The sequence below is a fragment of the Temnothorax americanus genome, unplaced genomic scaffold (genome assembly GCF_048541705.1).
Source record: "Temnothorax americanus isolate GAGA-0224 unplaced genomic scaffold, ASM4854170v1 Scaffold5, whole genome shotgun sequence".
Lineage (NCBI taxonomy): Eukaryota > Metazoa > Arthropoda > Insecta > Hymenoptera > Formicidae > Temnothorax > Temnothorax americanus.
In genome coordinates this window covers 5,603,294-5,621,281 of record NW_027509657.1, presented here as the reverse complement: position 1 = coordinate 5,621,281, position 17,988 = coordinate 5,603,294, and the positions used below count along the sequence as shown (strand labels likewise).

The following is a 17,988-nucleotide window of genomic DNA, read 5'->3' as shown; positions in this document are numbered from 1 at the left end:
GGTAAGAAAGTTTCCTATCTAAAATATATGTTGGCGTATTTACAAGAACTTTGTTCTTTTTTTATTTATTATTCTTTGCGAGTTTGTAAATTGTTTAAAGTGTTATGTGACTTGATAATTTTTCCCTTCGCGTGGTCGTTCAATTGGCAATATAAATATTATATAATTTGAGATTCATATTATTATAATAAAATCTATATGCGTCTTATTTTATTTTTACTACTGCGTTTGCTTTTTTTTTTACACTTGCATTTTACAGTGAACATTGGAATGTGGTGCAGCTAAAGTTTACGTGGACTTATTCGTGCGCGAACACCTGCGAGCAGCCAATCAGCAGACGACGACAAGCTGCGCTTTTGGAGTTGACCACGAGGGGATTGTCTATACTAATATACTAATTACTTATTGTTTGCGATAGAGGAGAGAGGGGAGTTTAGTTGTCATAACCTATAATGGTGACCGAGGGTCGAGGGTGAACGATTCTCTGCTCCGTTTCTCGTTTTCCTTCTCGCGGATAGACTTGTCGCGGCAGGGTCAGCCGACATGGCCGAGTTGTTGCTAGATCCGAATATCCGAGGCTGGGTATTCCTGCCGATAGTAGTGATCACGTTTCTAGTCGGTATAATACGCCACTACGTCTCGATATTGCTCGCCTCGCAGAAGAAGGTCGAGCTTCATCAGGTGCAAGATAGGTAAATACCTGTACACACGTCGATTAACTTGGATTAAGCTTCTCGCGTGAGGCTGAATATTAATTACGACATTATAATACCTTGCAGCCAGGTCATGATACGCTCCAGACTGCTTCGGGAGAACGGGCAGTATATACCGAAAGTAGGCTTCATGACCAGGAGACATTTCTTTAACAACGAGGAGACTGGGTATTTTAAGACTCAGAAGCGTCCTCCTGTCTCCCAAAATCCTATGACCGATCCAAATATGATGACCGAAATGCTCAAGGGAAATGTGACCAATGTCCTGCCTATGGTACTGATCGGTGGTTGGATCAACTGGATGTTCTCCGGATTTGTGACAAGTATGTAGCGTGATATTATTGAATATTTCTTGTATATTTATTAAGTATGATTCTTGTAACTCTAGATCTTTACCCAGATCCTTTTTCAAGATTGCTTATAATTTAATGTAAATGCTTTGATCGTAGCTAAAGTGCCATTTCCACTAACGCTACGTTTCAAGCCGATGTTACAACGGGGCATAGAATTAGTTACGCTGGACGCTGCGTGGGTTTCTTCGGCCTCGTGGTATTTTCTCAATGTATTTGGACTGAGGTCCATTTACACACTCGTGCTTGGCGAGAATAACGCTGCAGATACCACGAGACTGGTGCAGGATCAAGTGTCGGGAGCTGCGATGTCCATGCCCCCTGATCCGAAAGCAGCCTTCAAGTCTGAATGGGAAGCATTGGAGATCTGTGAACATAATTGGGCGCTACAGGGAGTAGACGTTGTTGAGCTTTTGGGTATCCAATCGAAGGCGGACTTGGCAGATAGTATATATCATCAAGGAAAAGCAAATTGATATTTAGCAATCAAATTATTTACCGTACAAATTCCCAAAAAATATCTAATTTATTTATACGTTAAATAGCAATATTTGCAGCATTTATCTGTCTGAGCTATATTATAAAGAACTCTGTTTTTTTTTTAAATAAATAAAATGATAAAATATGATAATAGCGTATTTTAATTTTAACAAGCGATAACGATAACACTCTTAAATATAAAATTTATAAGACTAATATATTATTTTATTCTAGAAAATTACAAGTTCTCCTGAATATGCAAATCTATCTTAAATTGGTTTAATTACTATTAATTATGTGATCACTTATTTACTTATTAAATCCTTTGTGTTAAATGGACTTTTGACACTCCATTGTGGAGTACAAGTCAGTGCGACGATGTTCCTCGCACGGCATATTTTTCCTGACTTTTTCCAGTAGGGCGAGATCAATTTCTGCTATAGCTATACCAGTTTTCTCTGCGCATTGCGCTATGACGGCGCCCCAAGGATCTACAATCTGAAAACGAATGGATTCCAATTTTAATTTCGTGAGAAATTTTTTAATCTCGCCGAGAAGATAAATACACATATGGATTAATTTACCATGGCATGACCCCAGCTCACTCTCTTTTTGTTGTGCGCGCCGGTTTGCGCCGCGGCTATGACATAACACTGATTTTCTATAGCTCGCGCTCGCAGCATCACCTCCCAGTGCGCGGCGCCCGTCTGATACGTAAACGCCGACGGATACGTGAGAATCTGCGCTCCCATGTTCCGCAGAGTTAGCGACAATTCGGGAAATCGCATGTCGTAACACTATGTTTATTGTTAAGTTGTTGCTACGTATTTGTAATTTATATATAAAGAAAATCAGGGTTTGTTCTGGTTACGAAGGATACGATGCTAAGCGCGAGCTTGCCAATCGGTGTGGGCACAGGTGGCACAATTTCAGTTCCTTTGAGCACATAGTCCGATTCCATCAGGCGTACTCCGGTATCCTTGTTATCCATGTCGAATAAGTGTATCTTTCTGTACGTGGCTATCAATTGCCCTTCATTATTTATCAGTATATGTGTATTGTAAATCTTTTCCACATTACCTGACTGAAATGATAAGCGTCTTTATGTGTCGTTAAAGAAACAATTATTCCATCTTATGTAAATTGATGTAAAACAGCAATTAAAGTATTCACAGCTTCGTGAACTCCGCCCAAGGATAACCAGATGTCATTTTTCCCAGCGATCTCTTTATAAGACGCAACTGTCTGTCCAGTCAACGGTTCAGCCATAGCGACGATGTCCTTCTTGTTATCCGCCAAAAAGTCGCAAGCTTCGGGAAAGAATGCTATCTGCAAAATATTATAAGATATAAATGCGAATAATATTATAGAAATTAGAAGAGAGCGGTGTGTGATTTCAATGTAAGACACACAGTACTATTGGTTGCCGAGAATACCAAGTGTACATACCGTGGCCGATTTGCGTTTGGCCTCGGCTGCTAGCTCGGCCACAACCTCCAGATTTTTCACCTTATCAGCTATCGATCTCATTTGACATACCGCAATCAGTGGATGTGCCATTGTGCCGGTGTAACGTTTCGCCGGTTGCACGCTGAAACACAACAACTTTGTTGATTTATAAATGCGACAACAGATGTGTTTTCAAAGCATTTATCTTTCCAAATCCGTTTGAAAAGTACAGAATCCATATAATGGTTGGTTGTGAACCATAAAAAAAATTAAGCGGGCCTACTTCCTGATAACATCACGTTTCTTTTTTTATTGCATAATTTTAATTGTTATGATGGACTAATTTCTTACCTGTAACATTTCACAGGGAATGACTGGGCGATATTGGCGATAATGGACCACGCACGTCTCATTCTTATCGCATTGTTGACACTGTTCACTGTGTGCTGAATTAGCTATATCATATATATTTTATCAACGTATATCTATTGGGGTATCAGTGGGGTGACGTCGCTCAGTGATGCTGTCATGCTGTCTTTGACACTGTAGCGTAATAAGAGTTTCAATTTTGTACCCTTTCTCCTAGCATTTATTTCGCTTTAAAAGACGTGCAACCCGCATTTGCGATTTGCGACGTCACTGTCACTACTCGTATGGCTCACAACCGCATACCACAACTGACACAACTAACCATTTTATAGATCCTGTATGAAAGTGTATGTATGTACGTACTTCTCTCGAACGGAGACACTTTGACAGTTTTGTGACTTGATTTATTACGGAAAACGTAACGATCGCCAGGCGTATATAGGCTTTCAACAACGCTTACGTAAATGTTATCTTGTGGATACTGCGAAAGATACGTGAGAAGTATGTATGTTTTATTGACGCAAGAAATTATAACCTCTCTTTGGATTTTCTTAATGTAGTGCGGTTGTTATTCTTGCTTCTATAAATTTGCAAATTTTACGCAACACATTGAGTTTTATTTAACGTTTAATTTTGTGCGAGTGCAGATAATTATGTCATTATAATAACTTTAAAATGTATAAGTTGTGTCCCCCAAAAATGTCAAATTAATGTAACTATAATTTGAAGTTCAACTGGCAAATTACTTATTAAAACAATCGTTTTTTATTAATTTTTATCTGAGAAAAATTGTTCTCTGAAAAAAGAAAAAAACTCAGAAAATAATAGTCTAATTCTAATGTTGTTAATGATTAGGGTTATCAAGAAATGGAGGATACAATATTTAAGCAGTAACGAGGAACATAAGTGGAGAATATAACATATTATATAGATTAATTAAGCTCCAGTCAGAATGGCAGCCATTCGACATACTTTACAAAGGGAAGTATTCACCCTGAGCGACGAAAAGCTCCTCAGCGTGTGCTATGTTAGCAAAGCTTACAAGAAGAAAAAGATGAGTTTCTTGTGCCTGGCTACAACGACGGACACGCCAGTATCTCTTATATTGTACCAAGTGAAGAAGAATGACAAAAATGTTTATAAGAAGAAACAATCGTGGCCTCTGAGCGATATACAAATTGTAGATGGTGTGAAAAATGATTCTATGGACATAGAGATGCATATTGACAAAGTTTACAAATGGACATCCACCACGGCACAGGAAAGGCGAACGTTTATTAGTAATTTTTATACATATTCGTGTAGCCTAGCTCAAAGGCCAGAATTCAAAAATATTCCCAAAGAGTGGCTGATTGATCCAACCGCTTTGAAGGAAAGTGACAGTATCACATTTACGCCTGGTATGTCTTTGTGTTCAATTATGTTTAATGTGTGTAATTGTATAATTGCTAATATATTTTTAATTTATCTGTGCAAACAAATTTTTTTTATGATTAATACTTCTACTTAATAGTGTAACAATTTATAGATCTTCTGGCATCACCTATCAGTTCGGATTACCAACCTATCACCGAAAAAGAAGCTGCTGATTTAAAGCAAATGATGGAAAATTGTGAATACGCTGTTTCCAACGCTGAGCTTTTTATGGAAACTCTCTCAAAAGATCTGTCTATTCTTGACGGGGTAAAGCAATAATATTTAACTTTTCTTATGAAAATAATAGATGTTGTAAGTAATACGCAAGTTAATATCGCGAAATACATATTTTATTATATTCTCACTTAGGAAAATGTACATTCGGTCTTGGCATCAGAGCAAAGAGTAACGCAACTGATGAACAGTATAGATGCGGCAATAATCGAAGCCTCTATTGTAGAAGCGCGATTAGCGGCGTACGATGAAGCGTTAGGAAGAATAAGAGAAGTTATGGCTCGAGTTGGGCAGAAAAATCAGGCTATACATACGGCGAATAACAATGCGAGACTTTTGTTGGATAAGCTAAATCTAGTGATTGTAAGTAAATAAGAATGATACGAATGATTAAATTAACTTTCTTATTACAATTACAAAATGACCTGATATCTGGTAGAAAATATGAATCTAATTGTTCCTATAATCATATGTTTGTAAATTGTTTTCTTATAAAGTCATTATGTTTTTACCCCTAAAGGGCTATCTATACTACAAATAAATAATAAATTTAATTACATTATACAATAAATAACTTGATACTTAAGAAATATGATATATAAGGTATCTTTACAATAAATTTATAGAAGCGTGTACTAAGATATATGACTTTTTAATCAGAATCGTATTTTCTATCAAATCCTATATCGGTGTTATTTGGGGCTAAATTGTACAATTTTCTTTCAAGTCGCAATTAGATATTTCTGCAACGCCCCAACGTACCTTGAACGAAGCTGAGCTTCCAGGCGAGAGAGAAGAACTTGGCCTTGCTGGTGCGGCGCTTTTAAAAGCTATCACAGCACCTCTTCCACCGGGCTTAGATAAGCTGAGTGCTGTCACCGAACAGAAAAGGCGTTTGGACAAACTCAAAGCAAAGTTCTCAGTCATTGTTGCTAGACACTTAAACAATCTTTTTATACACTTGGTAATTTCACAATTATTTTCAATATTGTCTCTTTTTCTTAATAATATAACATGATTGTATGTATAATTAAAATAGGAATATTGTTTTTAATTTTCTAATCAAATTTCAGGGTAACGACATTGGAGACACGTCGACTTCCATGACAGATCTAATATTACCGACTCATCAAGGAGTTCACAATGAGCTTGTACCATATACCGAATTAATGCAACTGCTAAGAGCATTAGACAATAAAGCTTTTGTACAGTTAACTAAAGTATATACTGATACTATGAGCAAATTGTACAAGAGAGATCTGAAACGCTTTTTCGAAGAGGCTAAGAATAAGCTCATCGGCAAACGTGTGCAAGGTAGAGCAATAGATTTTCTGCAGTAGAATTCCAATTAATAAATAAACAATAAATAAAACAATAAGGATTTAAAAGTTTCAAGTTAGACTACAATTGTATTCTGCTCATCTTCACTGGCGCTCTACTGCGTAGCTCCATATCATTCTCACAAATTATATATATTAATGAGGAGGTATGTTTCAAGCAAATACATCAAGGTCTAGCGCTCAGAAGGGTGAAGATTTGCTCAATCCGGCGCCTATCTGTTTGCTAAGTGGCGAAGTATGGACCCCGATGGACGAAGGAAATCTTTTAGACTCTGTACTCGATTGCGTACTTTCGCAGATGCAGCCAGTATGTCTCGCCGAACAAGGCTTCTGTGTCTCATTTCTTCAATTGGACTCCGTTCTCTCGCCTTCCAAAGTAAGTATATCGGTAAAATTTTATTCCAACTTGTATGACTATGAACGTCTGTTGCTTTGTGCAGAGTAGCGAGATGGAGGAAGTGGAGAACGTAAGTAACGGCGCAGCAAGTCCCGGATCGGTAACTTCGACGGCAAGCAAAAGACTGGAGCGTCAGGTGAACGAGGACGTGCGCGCGACTATGGCCGCGATATTCCCGTCATTGGAAACCGAGTTGAACAACTTTATCGGATTCCTGGACAAAATCGACAGCTTGTGAGTTGGGTTTTGAAAAAATTACTTCTGCATGTAAAATTATCTGGAGTTTTTATCAAGTGGCTTTCAAATCATTAATACATATAATTTCTCTAATCCTTATTTTTATTATATACTTAATATATATACCGTATAAGTGTAATTGTATATTTGCAGTTGGTGCATGTATGTATTAGTGCGTTTATCACAACACGTCATGTCTGCTCAAGATACCGGATCGTTTCTATCGATGACATTCGCATCCGCTCTTATCCACGTGAAACGAGCGTTCGATAAATTCGTGCAAGCACAGCTGCAGTCCATATTATGCGACACGAAAGTCAATCGTCGACACAAATGTGGTATATTGCCATATATAGAGAACTTCGGGCCATTTGCGAGAACCGCAGAGAAAATTTTCCGCAATTCTGACAGGAAGGTTGATCTTGAAAAGTGGTACACAAAGCTTGTAAGCACTATGTTTGAGGCTATTGTTATTCATAGTCGAGAACACCACAAAACGCCGCAAGAAGTTATAAAAATGGGTAATTGGAAAAAATTTAATATTTAATAAAATTGTCTAATTTCTCAATTACTAATAATTATCGCATATAATAATATTTGTCACACTTTATAGAGAACTTTCATCATCTCTATGATCTCCTTTCGCAACTAAAAATCTCGGTTTTGGATCACGAGCGAAAGGAAGCCAAGCAAAAATATCAGGATGCACTTCGTGCTTATGTTACGCAGTATTTTGGACGACCTCTTGAGAAACTTAATGTAAATTGCCATTTAAAAATACTTTTATGATTGCAAAAGAATATGTTATTGAAGAACGTTTATTTTTCAGCTTTTCTTTGAAGGCGTACAAGCCAAAGTAGGGGCTGGTGTGAAAGAATCTGAAGTCAGTTACCAGATGGCCTTCAGTAAGCAAGAGTTGCGACGCGTAGTGAAGGAATATCCGGCGAGGGAAGTTAAGAAAGGTCTGGAGAACTTGTATCGAAAAGTTGAGAAGCATCTATGCGAAGAAGAGAATTTGTTACAAGTAAGTAGAACGTGGGAGAGATGCGTTTCACATTTCCTAGTATTTTTGACGATAATTGCAGTATAATCCCATGTGAAAAAACATGAAAATTACTTTCTTATCTATTATAATTATTTCATTTATTTTTCTCTAATATTTTTAGGTTGTTTGGCGCGAGATGCAAAATGAATTTATTGCGCAATATAGAAACATTGAAGAACTAATACAACGCTGTTATCCAGATAGCAATGTGACACTTGAGTTTACCATACAGGATATTTTAGAATTTTTCTCAGAAATAGCACGATCTCATTAAATTAAAATGCAATTTTCTTTTCATTATTATTTCATTTGACTTAATGTTAATATGATTATTATAACAAGTTTATATATATATATATATATATATATATATATATATATATATATATAGAGAGAGAGAGAGAGAGAGAGAGAGTTGTAATATATAAGTAGACAAGTATATGTCTTTGAGTGATATACGAGGGCTATTAAAAAAGTTCGTGAACTTTATAATATTTTGGGGTTTACTTACAACTTACAACTTAGTCAGAAGGAGATAAAGTAGACTAAGTTGTAAGTAAACCCCGAGACAAAGTTCAGGAACTTTTTCAACAGCCCTCGTATATCAAATATTGCAATCTTTTGTCATGAAAAATTGAGTAGCACTCAAACATAATGAAGACTTATTTTAACATTACAGAGTGATAGTCAAGTGGTGAAGAAAAATTTAGCTGCAATATATTATTTATATTCAAATATATGCTTTTCAATTATTGAAATTATATCATTTTTTGGTAAGACATGTATTTTCGTAGAATAGCTCCTTCAAGATAAACATAATCATAAATATGAACTATTTATTGAGGAGAATACAAGTTATTGCGTGTTATACTTGCATAATAAAGTACATAACATCAACAGCTGTGTGGCCAGATTGCTTCTGTACCTATTTTTATCTATGATTTTCTATAAACATTTATTTGCTTTCAGCAGGCTCCTCGGGTGGGAAAAAGTTAAAGAAGATAACACCTGACGTTTTTACCTGAAAATAAAGTGCAGAAATTACATATTATGCGTATCCATCTAATTTGCAAAAAATATTAAAAATATACAAAACTTAGAAATATAATGAGGTTCCATTAATATAATATATATATATATATATATATATATATATATATATATATATCAAGAGATATATAAGAGTAAGATCTTATAATTTGATACATTTAACATTATCTAAGTCAATATAAATTTGATACGTACATAAGTTATGGTACTGATTAGGACAACAAGACCAGTGATTAATTGAGCATTGTAAACCTTCTGTCTTGAGTCATAGTGGTCTTTCCATGCCCCACATGGTTTAGGTATGTCATTTATTGTCGCCGGTTTAATATCCAGTGCTTTTGAACTGCTGGACCGAGTGCCTTTAACATCGAAAAATTGCATGTGTAGATGAAAAGTATGTACATTGTCTTATTCTCAGTTTATATACATTTATGTTATTTTTCGATTTATACATTTGCGCAAGGACAAACATTCACAGTTTCAATAATGACAACCAATTCAAATAACAAATTCCTGATAAATTCGGAGTTGTTTATGCCGTAGGCAAAATATCAATATTCGAACGATACAATCCCAAGTCAAAGTTGTATCACGAAAAATCAGAAGCCAAGTCTACCAAAAAGTTAAAGTAAAAAATAGATTCTCTGATTATTACAAGTTCTCGTAACACAGTTTTACAAGCATTATCAATCCCTTGTGATTAAAAAATTGTTGCTTTGTCGAAATCTAAAGAATTGGCAGGAAATGTTGATCAAAGAATCTGTCATTAAAGATAGACGAAGGATTACATTATTTATTATCGCCGCGAGTTTGCACAGAGTAATTTAGCGGTGCGCGCAGAAACGCAGATATTATGTAAGGTACAGAGCGCTGATTGAACCGCGCGATAGAACGAACGGTGAGGCAAAGGAAGTCTTACCGCCTCTGACCAAGTTGCGAGCGATCGGCCGCAACACGCGATTAAGCATTTCGCCGGGATTGTCCTGCGCTCGATGCAGTCACGAATAATCCGCGAAATGTGACACAAGACAGGTGAAATGTCGGAAAATCGGAGAGAAACACCCCTGCGACTGCGAATTTATCGCGCATAGAACATAAGCGCATCCGAGAAGCAGTCGCTTGCTAAGAGATCACGTGATCGTGAGAGATCATCCGCCATCTCGTGAGTCTGCGATGGACAGAAATGTACACGTACTGTCGATAATTAATCATGTGATAGAAAGAGACAGTGTGTACGGTAGTGGTGTGACTTATATATGTGTGAATATATGATACAGAATGAAAAAAAAGTTTTTGCCGGATTTCGTCAAAGTCAAATAATATTGATAAATTATTTAATTATTGGATGGTCGACCGCTTTTGGCACATCCCTTTTAATTTTTTTTTACATAACAAAATATTGCTACAGCGCCTTACTTTTCTGTGCGTTATTATCAACGAATCGTAATTTATAATTATTATAATAACGAAAATTTTCATGTGTTAATTTCATATAATTTATATGTGGAAATATTGCGTGAAGATTTTTTTCAAATTATACCCTTCGATATATATATATATATATTTTTTTCTATAAAACGTAGAGGTGTATACTTAAATGTAATAAAAAGGAAAGAAATCTTATAGACTTAACTAAAATTATAACTTAACTTATGAGCGTTGATCTTAATAATAAATTCTACATCTATTCTAAGGACCCTGAACATAATCGGACATAAATTAAAATAATGATATGTCAGATTATCGTCTTAATTGTATAAACCGAGCGTTGAGCCGGAACGTAAATAAGTATCGATTATTTCGTAAAAATAATATAATCATCGAAGTATAAATAATATTATCCAATGTTGTGTCATGTGTAATATCTGCAACTAAATTATTTATAACATATTGTATGGCGAGAAAAAAAAATTAAATGTAACCGCTTCACATGCACCTTCCTATTAACGCTTTTTGACACCTGTATTTATCTCAATGGGATTGTAAAGGTATCGGAGTGTGCGAGATAATGCCAATGGTTTTTTTTACCCAATTTTACACATTTACATTTTTGTTAACGCCATTGATTCGGGTTCTTCAACAAATAATGCAATTCGACTTTTCTTGTACATTCCCATTGGCCTTCTCGATCTCCTTCAGTAGCGTGTGAAAAATATCTGCAACAGACTATTGAAAAACACGTTTAACGAAAATTCCGTAGTATACCTCGAGAGAGCGGAAAAGTATCCGCAGATGTACCTCATTCTGTTTCGCACTGGTTTCTAGAAATGCCGCGTTCCAAGAGTTTGCTAAACGCTTTCCCTGATCCGTCGTGACCATACGATCCACGTACAGGTCCGTCTTGTTGCCCACTAACACGATCGGAACACTGTAAAGAAAAAGATCCAGTTCGCGAATAAAACGATGCGAACGCGTCGAGCACTCGAAAATGCGGATACCTACTGGAGCTTTCCGGTGATGTCGAGTAATTTGTCATAAATAATTTGTACAATCTCAAAACTCTTTGAACTGGTTATGCTATACACCAGGACGTAGCCGTGGATGTCCATCGAATACTGAGTAGGAAATATACTATATTCATCCTGTCCGGACGTATCTACTAACTTGAGTTCATAATCTTGACTATTTACTCGTGTACTCTTTGTGAACGCTGTAACATATGATTAAAGATCTGTAGTGTCACTTAACGCGATCTATATTTCTACAAATTGTAGATTTCCAGAATAAAATGATAAAGACTAACAAATAGATAAAAGTGTCTCTTACTATTTTCTATCGTAGGCTCGTACGAGTCTACAAATTGTCCCTCGACAAACTGTATGCTGAGGGATGATTTACCTGTCAAACAATTGAACGTACGGCATTAGAGCGTTTGTGCGCGTTCAAAGTGAATATACAAACACAAGTAAGTATATAAATATGTCTTTAACAGTTACGTAATGACAAATATAAATCTAAATACGCGCTAATGATTTGTGTCTGGTCGCAAAAGGTATCCAGGTTACACATCCATAAAAAAAAAGAAAGGACGCCCACACACAAGGTGGTCTTACCTACGGATCTATAGCCCAAAATAGCTATTTTCCTCTGCTTGGGCGGCATGTTGTAGCATTTACAAACTGAAAAGCAGTAAGAATGTTCAGTGAAAGCTGATGCATAATCCAGCTAAAACCTGCGAACAAGGGAAGACTTTGTAACTATCCCGGAGTAACTATCCTCCTCGCGTTCATTAGCGTCTCTCGCGGTCGTAACGGCGATAACGAATCTGCGAGTGCTATCTCACATAGGAGAAACTACAAAAGACGCAGTGTGTTTCCCTCCCGAGGAGTAACTGGTGCGAGCTGGGGAAAAAAAAGCGCGTGAATCAGTCCGGGTCAGCGTCGTTTACGTCACATTTACATATATATTTACGTAACGACGGACGCGTTGCAAAATATGCATTTTTTTTTTTTCCATTTCTCGCGCTGGCGAAGCGTTTTCCAAGCGATACGCGGCCTCTGCTCCGACGGGAAAGTAAACAACTTAACGACATTTGTTATCGGTGGTAAGCTGGGTATGTACATACATGCTATCCGCAATGACCGATGATGGATTGGCGATCCCGCGAGAAAACGCTATGAAACGAGGAAAAATAGAAAGAGAGAGAGAGAGAGAGAGAAAGAGAGAAAAGAAAGAGAAAAAGAGAGAAAAGATACATGCATGCACGTCGGAAGTGCGTCTTACATCGGTGCGTAGCGCCCCTTGGATCGACGAAGCGGCGAACGGTTTTTCCTCGGAGGAGCCGCGCACGAATAATCGACGCTGATCGACGGCACCTTCGCACTTGGTGCCGGAGGGAAAATAACGTTCCGAACTACGCACCGTTTGATGCACGTACTACGGAGTAGTCCGGGAGTACGGACGCACGCGTACGCGCGCGATGCACGAAGGGAAAGAGAAAGAGAGAGAGAGAGAGAGAGGGACGGACAAAGAGGGGGGGAGGGAGAGAGAGAGCGAGATGACGTCAATGACGTGTATATAACTCGGCGTCATGTGTCATGTATGCCTCCGCACTTAAGACCCGGCTGGCTTCCGGATGACGCGTTTGACAGTTCGACGCAGTTCGACGTTCGACGGCCGCCGCGAATTGCGCGGCGCGAGCCCAGGACGCCCAGGACGTGACACTTGGAGCGGTCGGAGCAGTCGATTAATCGATCGACCGATCGGTCATTCGCGCGTCAGCAGCTCGATCGAATAGGAGCCAATAGGAGCGACGTCCGATGGAATATCCACTGGAATTTCTGTGCCGGAAGTGCGCAATTCCGAGCGTAATGCTAAGACTCCATACATGCGGTGAGCTCCGGCAAACGCATGCGGAAGGCGACTCCATGTACGCGGCAGAGCCTAGCGCCATGCCACGTACGGAAATCGAAGATGCGGATGTTTTCAGATAAAATAATCATACTGCGTGTATACATCTATAAAAACGACAGTTGTATAACCTAAAATAAACGGATACACAATATTTTTCCTTTTTGAAATAAACGATTGATCTTATTTATAAACATTTACTTTGAGTGACAATAGTTGAAATAAAATAATAAAGTTGGAATAAGTAATAAAAAAATATAATCAAAATAAATAATAAAATCAAAATGAATTGCAATGACAAACTTGTCTTGCTATTGTTGCTACGAAGAAGGCGAAGACGACAAGAAAGGCAACAAATTAATCGGAGAACACCTCGATGGTGGGTTCATCCTATAATAGAGGAACGATATTTTCAAGGTGCTTACAATAACCTTGTGCTTGAACTTCGACTTGACACAGAGCGTTTTTTCAATTTTCATCGCATGTCACCTCTTCAATTTGATCAATTATTAGCAATGGTAGAACCTATTATTACAAAAGTACACTGCACAAGAGAACCGTTGCATCCAGGACTGCGATTATCATTAACGTTGCGATACCTTGCATCTGGAGATAGTATGGCGAGTCTACATTATCTGTACCGCATAGGTAAATCTACTGTGCCAAAAATAATTGTCGAAACAACGGAAGCGCTTTGGCTGACACTACAGCCTCAAGTACTTCCTCCACCAACTGTACAAACATGGGCTAAAATTGCAGAAGATTTTGAAAATAAATGGAATTTTCCAAATTGTATCGGAGCAATTGATGGAAAACATGTTACTGCACAATGTTTCAAAAATACGGGATCAGCTTTTTACAATTACAAAGGCACATACAGTACTGTTTTAATGGGAGTTTGTGATGCTGATCTTCGCTTTACATATGTTAGCATCGGTTCTGCTGGTAGAGAAAGCGACGGAGGTATTTTTCAAAGTCTAGATTTTGGAAGATGCATCGAAACAGAAACACTGCCGTTACCTCCACCTAAAGTCTTACCGGGTACAAATACTTGCCTTCCCGCAGTATTTGTTGGTGATGCAGCGTTCCCGTTATTGAAGAATTTGATGCGACCATACCCTGGTGCTAACTTGAGTCCAGAAAAAATTATTTTTAATTATCGCTTGAGCAGAGCAAGACGTGTAATCGAAAATACATTTGGGGTAATGTCAGCCAGGTGGAGAATATTTCGACGACCAATTGTTGCGTCACTTTCAACTGTAGATAGCATAGTTAAAAGTTGTGTGGTGCTGCACAATTGGCTTCGAGATGCGGAGCTGAAAGTTTTGCCTGGTCAGAGAAGATATGTTCCAGTAGGATTTATAGATGTAGAAGATCACTATGGAAATGTACAAGCTGGTCAATGGCGAAACGGAGAACCACTTGGTGCACTTCAAGGTTTTGCACCAAATGTATCAAGAAACTCTGCAAATGACGCCAAAATAATTCGAAATATCTACACAGACTATTTTATGAAGGAAGGTCACGTACTTTGGCAGTGGAATAAGCTACCTGACTTTCAACGGGAAGCGTATATGCAACAGGCATAAGGTAAATTGATTAAAACACATAATTTTTAAAAAATGCAATCGATCAAGTTATATTTTGTTCCTCTGCCACAACTTGAGAAAGCGCTTGTAATACAAGTGTCTTTAAACGTAATTTCGCATTTACGTTTAGATGCTGTGAATCCCGCGATATAGACAAATAGAAAAGATCGTCTGAATTCATGGTGTCGGTTGAAGTTCGTTTTTCCACAAAGTTTAAAATTGCCTGATCGACCGCATCTGTACGCGTTTCAGTCAATTGCCTTTTTCCTAAAAAAAAAAAAGTTAAATATTAATATCATATCTATTATTTATATCAAATTTTCGCAATTATGTGATACATAATCTTTATTATTTCATAGTGAAGTAAAATTTGGCACATTAATCAACTATTCTCTTTTTACTAATGCATTGTATAAATAAGATATTCAAGTAAATCAGTTGTAAGATAGAAGCACTGCACAAACTGTTTTTTAAAATACTTAATTAAATAATTTAAATGTGATTTATTTTCAAATAAAGAGATACAATAAATTTACCTCGTTTTGCAGGTTGGGTCTGATTTTGTTGAGAATGGCTATCAGAATAGCTCTCAGAATGAGGCGACATGCTCGGAGGTCGAGATTGAGCTCTTGGAGGACGAGTCAAAGCACTATTAAGCGATACACTATACGGACAAGGCGAGGCACTATTAGGACGAGGCGAGGCACTATTAGGACGAGGCGAGGCACTATTAGGACGAGGCGAGGCACTATTAGAACGAGGCGAGGCACTATTAGGACTAGGCGAGACACTATTAGGACGAGACAAGGCACTATTAGGACGAGACAAGGCACTATTAGGACGAGGCGAGGCACTATTACGACAAGACAGTATACTTAACGGACGCGGTGGACAGAATTGTGTTTGTCCTGCCTGCCTCGTATTAGTATCCTGCATATAGTCCACTGTAAAATAATGTTTAAAATGTTGTATAAAAGTCTTGTTTAAAACTATAATACGCATAAAATACTTTCTACAAAAAATTTTTTTTCATGTAGTACATACTTTAGTTACATTTTATTGTGTATATATACACAATTACTTTATAATTATATATATATATATTTACACAAATATGTTTTGTTCAATTTACCTTGAAACTCTTCTGTGTCATTTTGCATATATCCTTCTGTTTCAAATGTCTCCAATGGTGCTGACGATGACGTATCAATGGATGATGGACGTTCAATGACAAAACTTTGGCAGTTTGTTACAGTTCTAATTAAGAAATTATAAAACAAAAATTATATTAGTTTATGTAAAAGCATACTATTTATGAAAATGAGGAATTGACAATTACAATCGTCATTCAAATAATAATTCCAGTAAGCAAGAAATATCAAGAAACATTTCAACTACATTGCAGTAACGTTGTAAGTTGCTGCAATATAGTTGAAATGTTTCTTGCTCACTGGGATGACACTAACGTCATGAATTTTGTTATGCTATCAACCACATCAAAATCATTATAACTTTACCCTGGTAACACAATCTGATAGCTCAGATACGTCCCAAAGAAGTGCGCAAGAAAACAGTCCAAAATTGTGACAGAAGTGCATAATATCTGTGATTAAACGAGTACTTACTGTACTATTGCACCAGTCTGCTGTAATAGTACAGTAAGTACTCGTTCAATCACAGATATCATCAGATTCTGTCGCAATTTTGGACTGTTTTCTTGCGCACTTCTTCGGGACGTATTTGAGCTATCAGATTGTGTTACCAGGGTACATTTAAAAAAAGTAAAACTTACTTGCGAGGTTCCACTACATCCGACAAAAAACTTAAGCTTGCCATAAGTGGCCATGGAAAAAAATGATGAGCTGCTTGCCCACTTTTTGTTACGGACTTCTTTTTCTCTTTTAGGTACCTATCTCGAAGCTGTCTCCATCGGTTCTTCACAAACTCATCTATTTAAATTTATCATAATTTTATTATTGTTAACATTATAAATTTTTTTATACCTAAAAACATATTTATAAATTATTTCAATTCTAGAAGTAATTTTATTTTCTTTTGATAAATACTGGCATTGGGTCATAAGAATATGACTTAACTTATAATAAAAACTCAAGAAAACTTTATTCTATTTGTATTTTTAAAATGAGTGTTCTTCGATAAGGATCAGGAAGTTTATAATACATTTTTTAAGGGACACTAGAAATGTTTTCAAACAATACATACCAGTCACATTAAGTTCCTGAGCTACCTGACACCACAATTTTTTTTTTAAAACGTTGTCTCTATACTCTTTGTTTTTTAAATCCCATAACTGCGGGAGGCTTCTGACGTAATGAATAATAAGTTCATTGACGTTCTCAGAATTATATTCCACATTTGGCGAATTTTCATCGTTGATCGATTCCATGGTTGATAGCTGGTTTCATACGACATAACCTGCAACGTCAGCTATAAACATTCAGTGGTTTTCACCAAATTCCGAAAATCTCCGACGGTTCTCGACTCTAGCCGAATGACGTGCGGTAGTGCGGAAAAATTAAAATATTTTGATCTCAACGCAGTACGGTGCGGCATGCCGGAACTTGACCTGCGCCTGGCTCCTGATTGGTCACCGCAGCATTTTCCGGAGCTCACCGCATGTATGGAGTCTTAGCATAAAAGTGCACGCGGACCGGACGGAACCGCGCGAGCCGATTGTCCCTCCTTTCTTTCAGAAATTACTTTCGCGCTCGTCTCGAGCGAGAAAAGTAGCGACGAGACAGAGTATTCGACTTACACAGTTGTTTGGAGCGACATAATGACTGATAATGACCTCGACGATTGCCCAAGTTTCACCGACGTCGCGGGGAGCCGGGAGCAGCCGGGAGCGCTCTCGGCCGCGTGACATAACCTCACCTCGCGAGAGCGCGCTGGCGAGCGTAGGGCGTCGCTCATCGGCGGTCGTCGGTCGACGCGACGCCCGCCAAATT

General features: G+C 37.6%; 6 protein-coding genes across 12 annotated transcripts; 2 read left to right on the top strand and 4 right to left on the bottom strand.

The window, feature by feature from the left end:
• Positions 1 to 113: 113 nt before the first annotated feature.
• On the top strand, positions 114 to 1,694 carry Emc3 (ER membrane protein complex subunit 3). The gene is made up of 3 exons (XM_077417865.1): positions 114 to 692; positions 780 to 1,036; positions 1,163 to 1,694. Exons 1-3 carry the CDS (start codon positions 544 to 546, stop codon positions 1,537 to 1,539), a joined length of 783 nt encoding a protein of 260 aa, XP_077273991.1. The 5' UTR covers positions 114 to 543; the 3' UTR covers positions 1,540 to 1,694.
• Nitfhit (ntrilase and fragile histidine triad fusion protein NitFhit) lies at positions 1,052 to 3,862 on the bottom strand. 2 transcript variants are annotated; one of them, XM_077417862.1, is made up of 7 exons: positions 3,725 to 3,862; positions 2,993 to 3,134; positions 2,717 to 2,872; positions 2,424 to 2,627; positions 2,128 to 2,340; positions 1,857 to 2,041; positions 1,052 to 1,430 (listed from the first exon to the last, which is right to left on the bottom strand). In XM_077417862.1, the coding sequence occupies exons 2-6, from the start codon at positions 3,101 to 3,103 to the stop codon at positions 1,874 to 1,876; spliced, it is 852 nt and encodes a 283-aa protein (XP_077273988.1). In that variant the 5' UTR covers positions 3,104 to 3,134; positions 3,725 to 3,862; the 3' UTR covers positions 1,052 to 1,430; positions 1,857 to 1,873. The 2 variants fall into 2 exon arrangements, with proteins under 2 accessions (XP_077273988.1, XP_077273987.1); XM_077417861.1 differs by lacking the exon at positions 3,725 to 3,862 and adding an exon at positions 3,344 to 3,613.
• On the top strand, positions 3,520 to 8,929 carry Sec3 (exocyst complex component Sec3). Of its 2 annotated transcripts, none has more exons than XM_077417852.1 (12): positions 3,520 to 3,537; positions 4,217 to 4,761; positions 4,890 to 5,044; positions 5,147 to 5,374; positions 5,739 to 5,975; positions 6,085 to 6,325; positions 6,510 to 6,727; positions 6,792 to 6,982; positions 7,139 to 7,506; positions 7,599 to 7,744; positions 7,815 to 8,009; positions 8,152 to 8,929. In XM_077417852.1, the coding sequence occupies exons 2-12, from the start codon at positions 4,314 to 4,316 to the stop codon at positions 8,302 to 8,304; spliced, it is 2,580 nt and encodes an 859-aa protein (XP_077273978.1). In that variant the 5' UTR covers positions 3,520 to 3,537; positions 4,217 to 4,313; the 3' UTR covers positions 8,305 to 8,929. The 2 variants fall into 2 exon arrangements, with proteins under 2 accessions (XP_077273978.1, XP_077273977.1); XM_077417851.1 differs by lacking the exon at positions 3,520 to 3,537 and adding an exon at positions 3,723 to 3,862.
• On the bottom strand, positions 8,853 to 10,188 carry Cox7b (Cytochrome c oxidase subunit 7B). Its single transcript, XM_077417879.1, has 3 exons — positions 10,000 to 10,188; positions 9,276 to 9,439; positions 8,853 to 9,051 (listed from the first exon to the last, which is right to left on the bottom strand). Exons 1-3 carry the CDS (start codon positions 10,046 to 10,048, stop codon positions 8,986 to 8,988), a joined length of 279 nt encoding a protein of 92 aa, XP_077274005.1. The 5' UTR covers positions 10,049 to 10,188; the 3' UTR covers positions 8,853 to 8,985.
• Positions 10,189 to 11,079: 891 nt separating this feature from the next.
• On the bottom strand, positions 11,080 to 17,934 carry Rheb (Ras homolog enriched in brain). 5 transcript variants are annotated; one of them, XM_077417867.1, is made up of 6 exons: positions 17,796 to 17,934; positions 12,134 to 12,252; positions 11,847 to 11,918; positions 11,523 to 11,730; positions 11,319 to 11,448; positions 11,080 to 11,246 (listed from the first exon to the last, which is right to left on the bottom strand). In XM_077417867.1, exons 2-6 carry the CDS (start codon positions 12,180 to 12,182, stop codon positions 11,157 to 11,159), a joined length of 549 nt encoding a protein of 182 aa, XP_077273993.1. In that variant the 5' UTR covers positions 12,183 to 12,252; positions 17,796 to 17,934; the 3' UTR covers positions 11,080 to 11,156. The 5 variants fall into 5 exon arrangements, with proteins under 5 accessions (XP_077273993.1, XP_077273996.1, XP_077273995.1 ...); XM_077417870.1 differs by having other exon boundaries at positions 12,134 to 12,199; positions 17,796 to 17,901; XM_077417869.1 differs by lacking the exon at positions 17,796 to 17,934 and adding an exon at positions 12,804 to 13,241 and having other exon boundaries at positions 12,134 to 12,199.
• LOC143903858 (uncharacterized) lies at positions 15,043 to 17,647 on the bottom strand. The gene is made up of 5 exons (XM_077417857.1): positions 17,243 to 17,647; positions 16,812 to 16,968; positions 16,152 to 16,276; positions 15,556 to 15,963; positions 15,043 to 15,286 (listed from the first exon to the last, which is right to left on the bottom strand). Exons 1-5 carry the CDS (start codon positions 17,424 to 17,426, stop codon positions 15,063 to 15,065), a joined length of 1,098 nt encoding a protein of 365 aa, XP_077273983.1. The 5' UTR covers positions 17,427 to 17,647; the 3' UTR covers positions 15,043 to 15,062.
• Positions 17,935 to 17,988: the final 54 nt, after the last annotated feature.

Excerpts from the sequence above, each read along its gene's own strand:
- Rheb (XM_077417867.1), bottom strand. The coding sequence starts at position 12,182 with ATGCCGCCCAAGCAGAGGAAAATAGCTATTTTGGGCTATAGATCCGTA. Across the intron at positions 11,731-11,846 it reads CGAGCCTACGATAGAAAATA|CGTTCACAAAGAGTACACGA; the intron begins GTAAGAGACACT and ends CATATGTTACAG. Across the intron at positions 11,449-11,522 it reads GACATCACCGGAAAGCTCCA|TGTTCCGATCGTGTTAGTGG; the intron begins GTAGGTATCCGC and ends TTTTCTTTACAG.
- Cox7b (XM_077417879.1), bottom strand. The coding sequence starts at position 10,048 with ATGCTTAATCGCGTGTTGCGGCCGATCGCTCGCAACTTGGTCAGAGGC. Across the intron at positions 9,440-9,999 it reads TCGCAACTTGGTCAGAGGCG|GCACTCGGTCCAGCAGTTCA; the intron begins GTAAGACTTCCT and ends TCGATGTTAAAG. Across the intron at positions 9,052-9,275 it reads TAATCAGTACCATAACTTAT|GTAAAAACGTCAGGTGTTAT; the intron begins GTACGTATCAAA and ends CTTTATTTTCAG.
- Emc3 (XM_077417865.1), top strand. The coding sequence starts at position 544 with ATGGCCGAGTTGTTGCTAGATCCGAATATCCGAGGCTGGGTATTCCTG. Across the intron at positions 693-779 it reads CTTCATCAGGTGCAAGATAG|CCAGGTCATGATACGCTCCA; the intron begins GTAAATACCTGT and ends AATACCTTGCAG. Across the intron at positions 1,037-1,162 it reads GTTCTCCGGATTTGTGACAA|CTAAAGTGCCATTTCCACTA; the intron begins GTATGTAGCGTG and ends CTTTGATCGTAG.
- Sec3 (XM_077417852.1), top strand. The coding sequence starts at position 4,314 with ATGGCAGCCATTCGACATACTTTACAAAGGGAAGTATTCACCCTGAGC. Across the intron at positions 5,976-6,084 it reads ACAATCTTTTTATACACTTG|GGTAACGACATTGGAGACAC; the intron begins GTAATTTCACAA and ends ATCAAATTTCAG. Across the intron at positions 7,507-7,598 it reads GCAAGAAGTTATAAAAATGG|AGAACTTTCATCATCTCTAT; the intron begins GTAATTGGAAAA and ends CACACTTTATAG.
- LOC143903858 (XM_077417857.1), bottom strand. The coding sequence starts at position 17,426 with ATGGAATCGATCAACGATGAAAATTCGCCAAATGTGGAATATAATTCT. Across the intron at positions 16,969-17,242 it reads TCAGGAACTTAATGTGACTG|ATGAGTTTGTGAAGAACCGA; the intron begins GTATGTATTGTT and ends AAATTTAAATAG. Across the intron at positions 15,964-16,151 it reads TGACACAGAAGAGTTTCAAG|TGGACTATATGCAGGATACT; the intron begins GTAAATTGAACA and ends ATTATTTTACAG.
- Nitfhit (XM_077417861.1), bottom strand. The coding sequence starts at position 3,405 with ATGAGACGTGCGTGGTCCATTATCGCCAATATCGCCCAGTCATTCCCT. Across the intron at positions 2,873-2,992 it reads CCAAACGCAAATCGGCCACG|ATAGCATTCTTTCCCGAAGC; the intron begins GTATGTACACTT and ends AATATTTTGCAG. Across the intron at positions 2,628-2,716 it reads TGGGCGGAGTTCACGAAGCT|TCAGGTAATGTGGAAAAGAT; the intron begins GTGAATACTTTA and ends TTATCATTTCAG.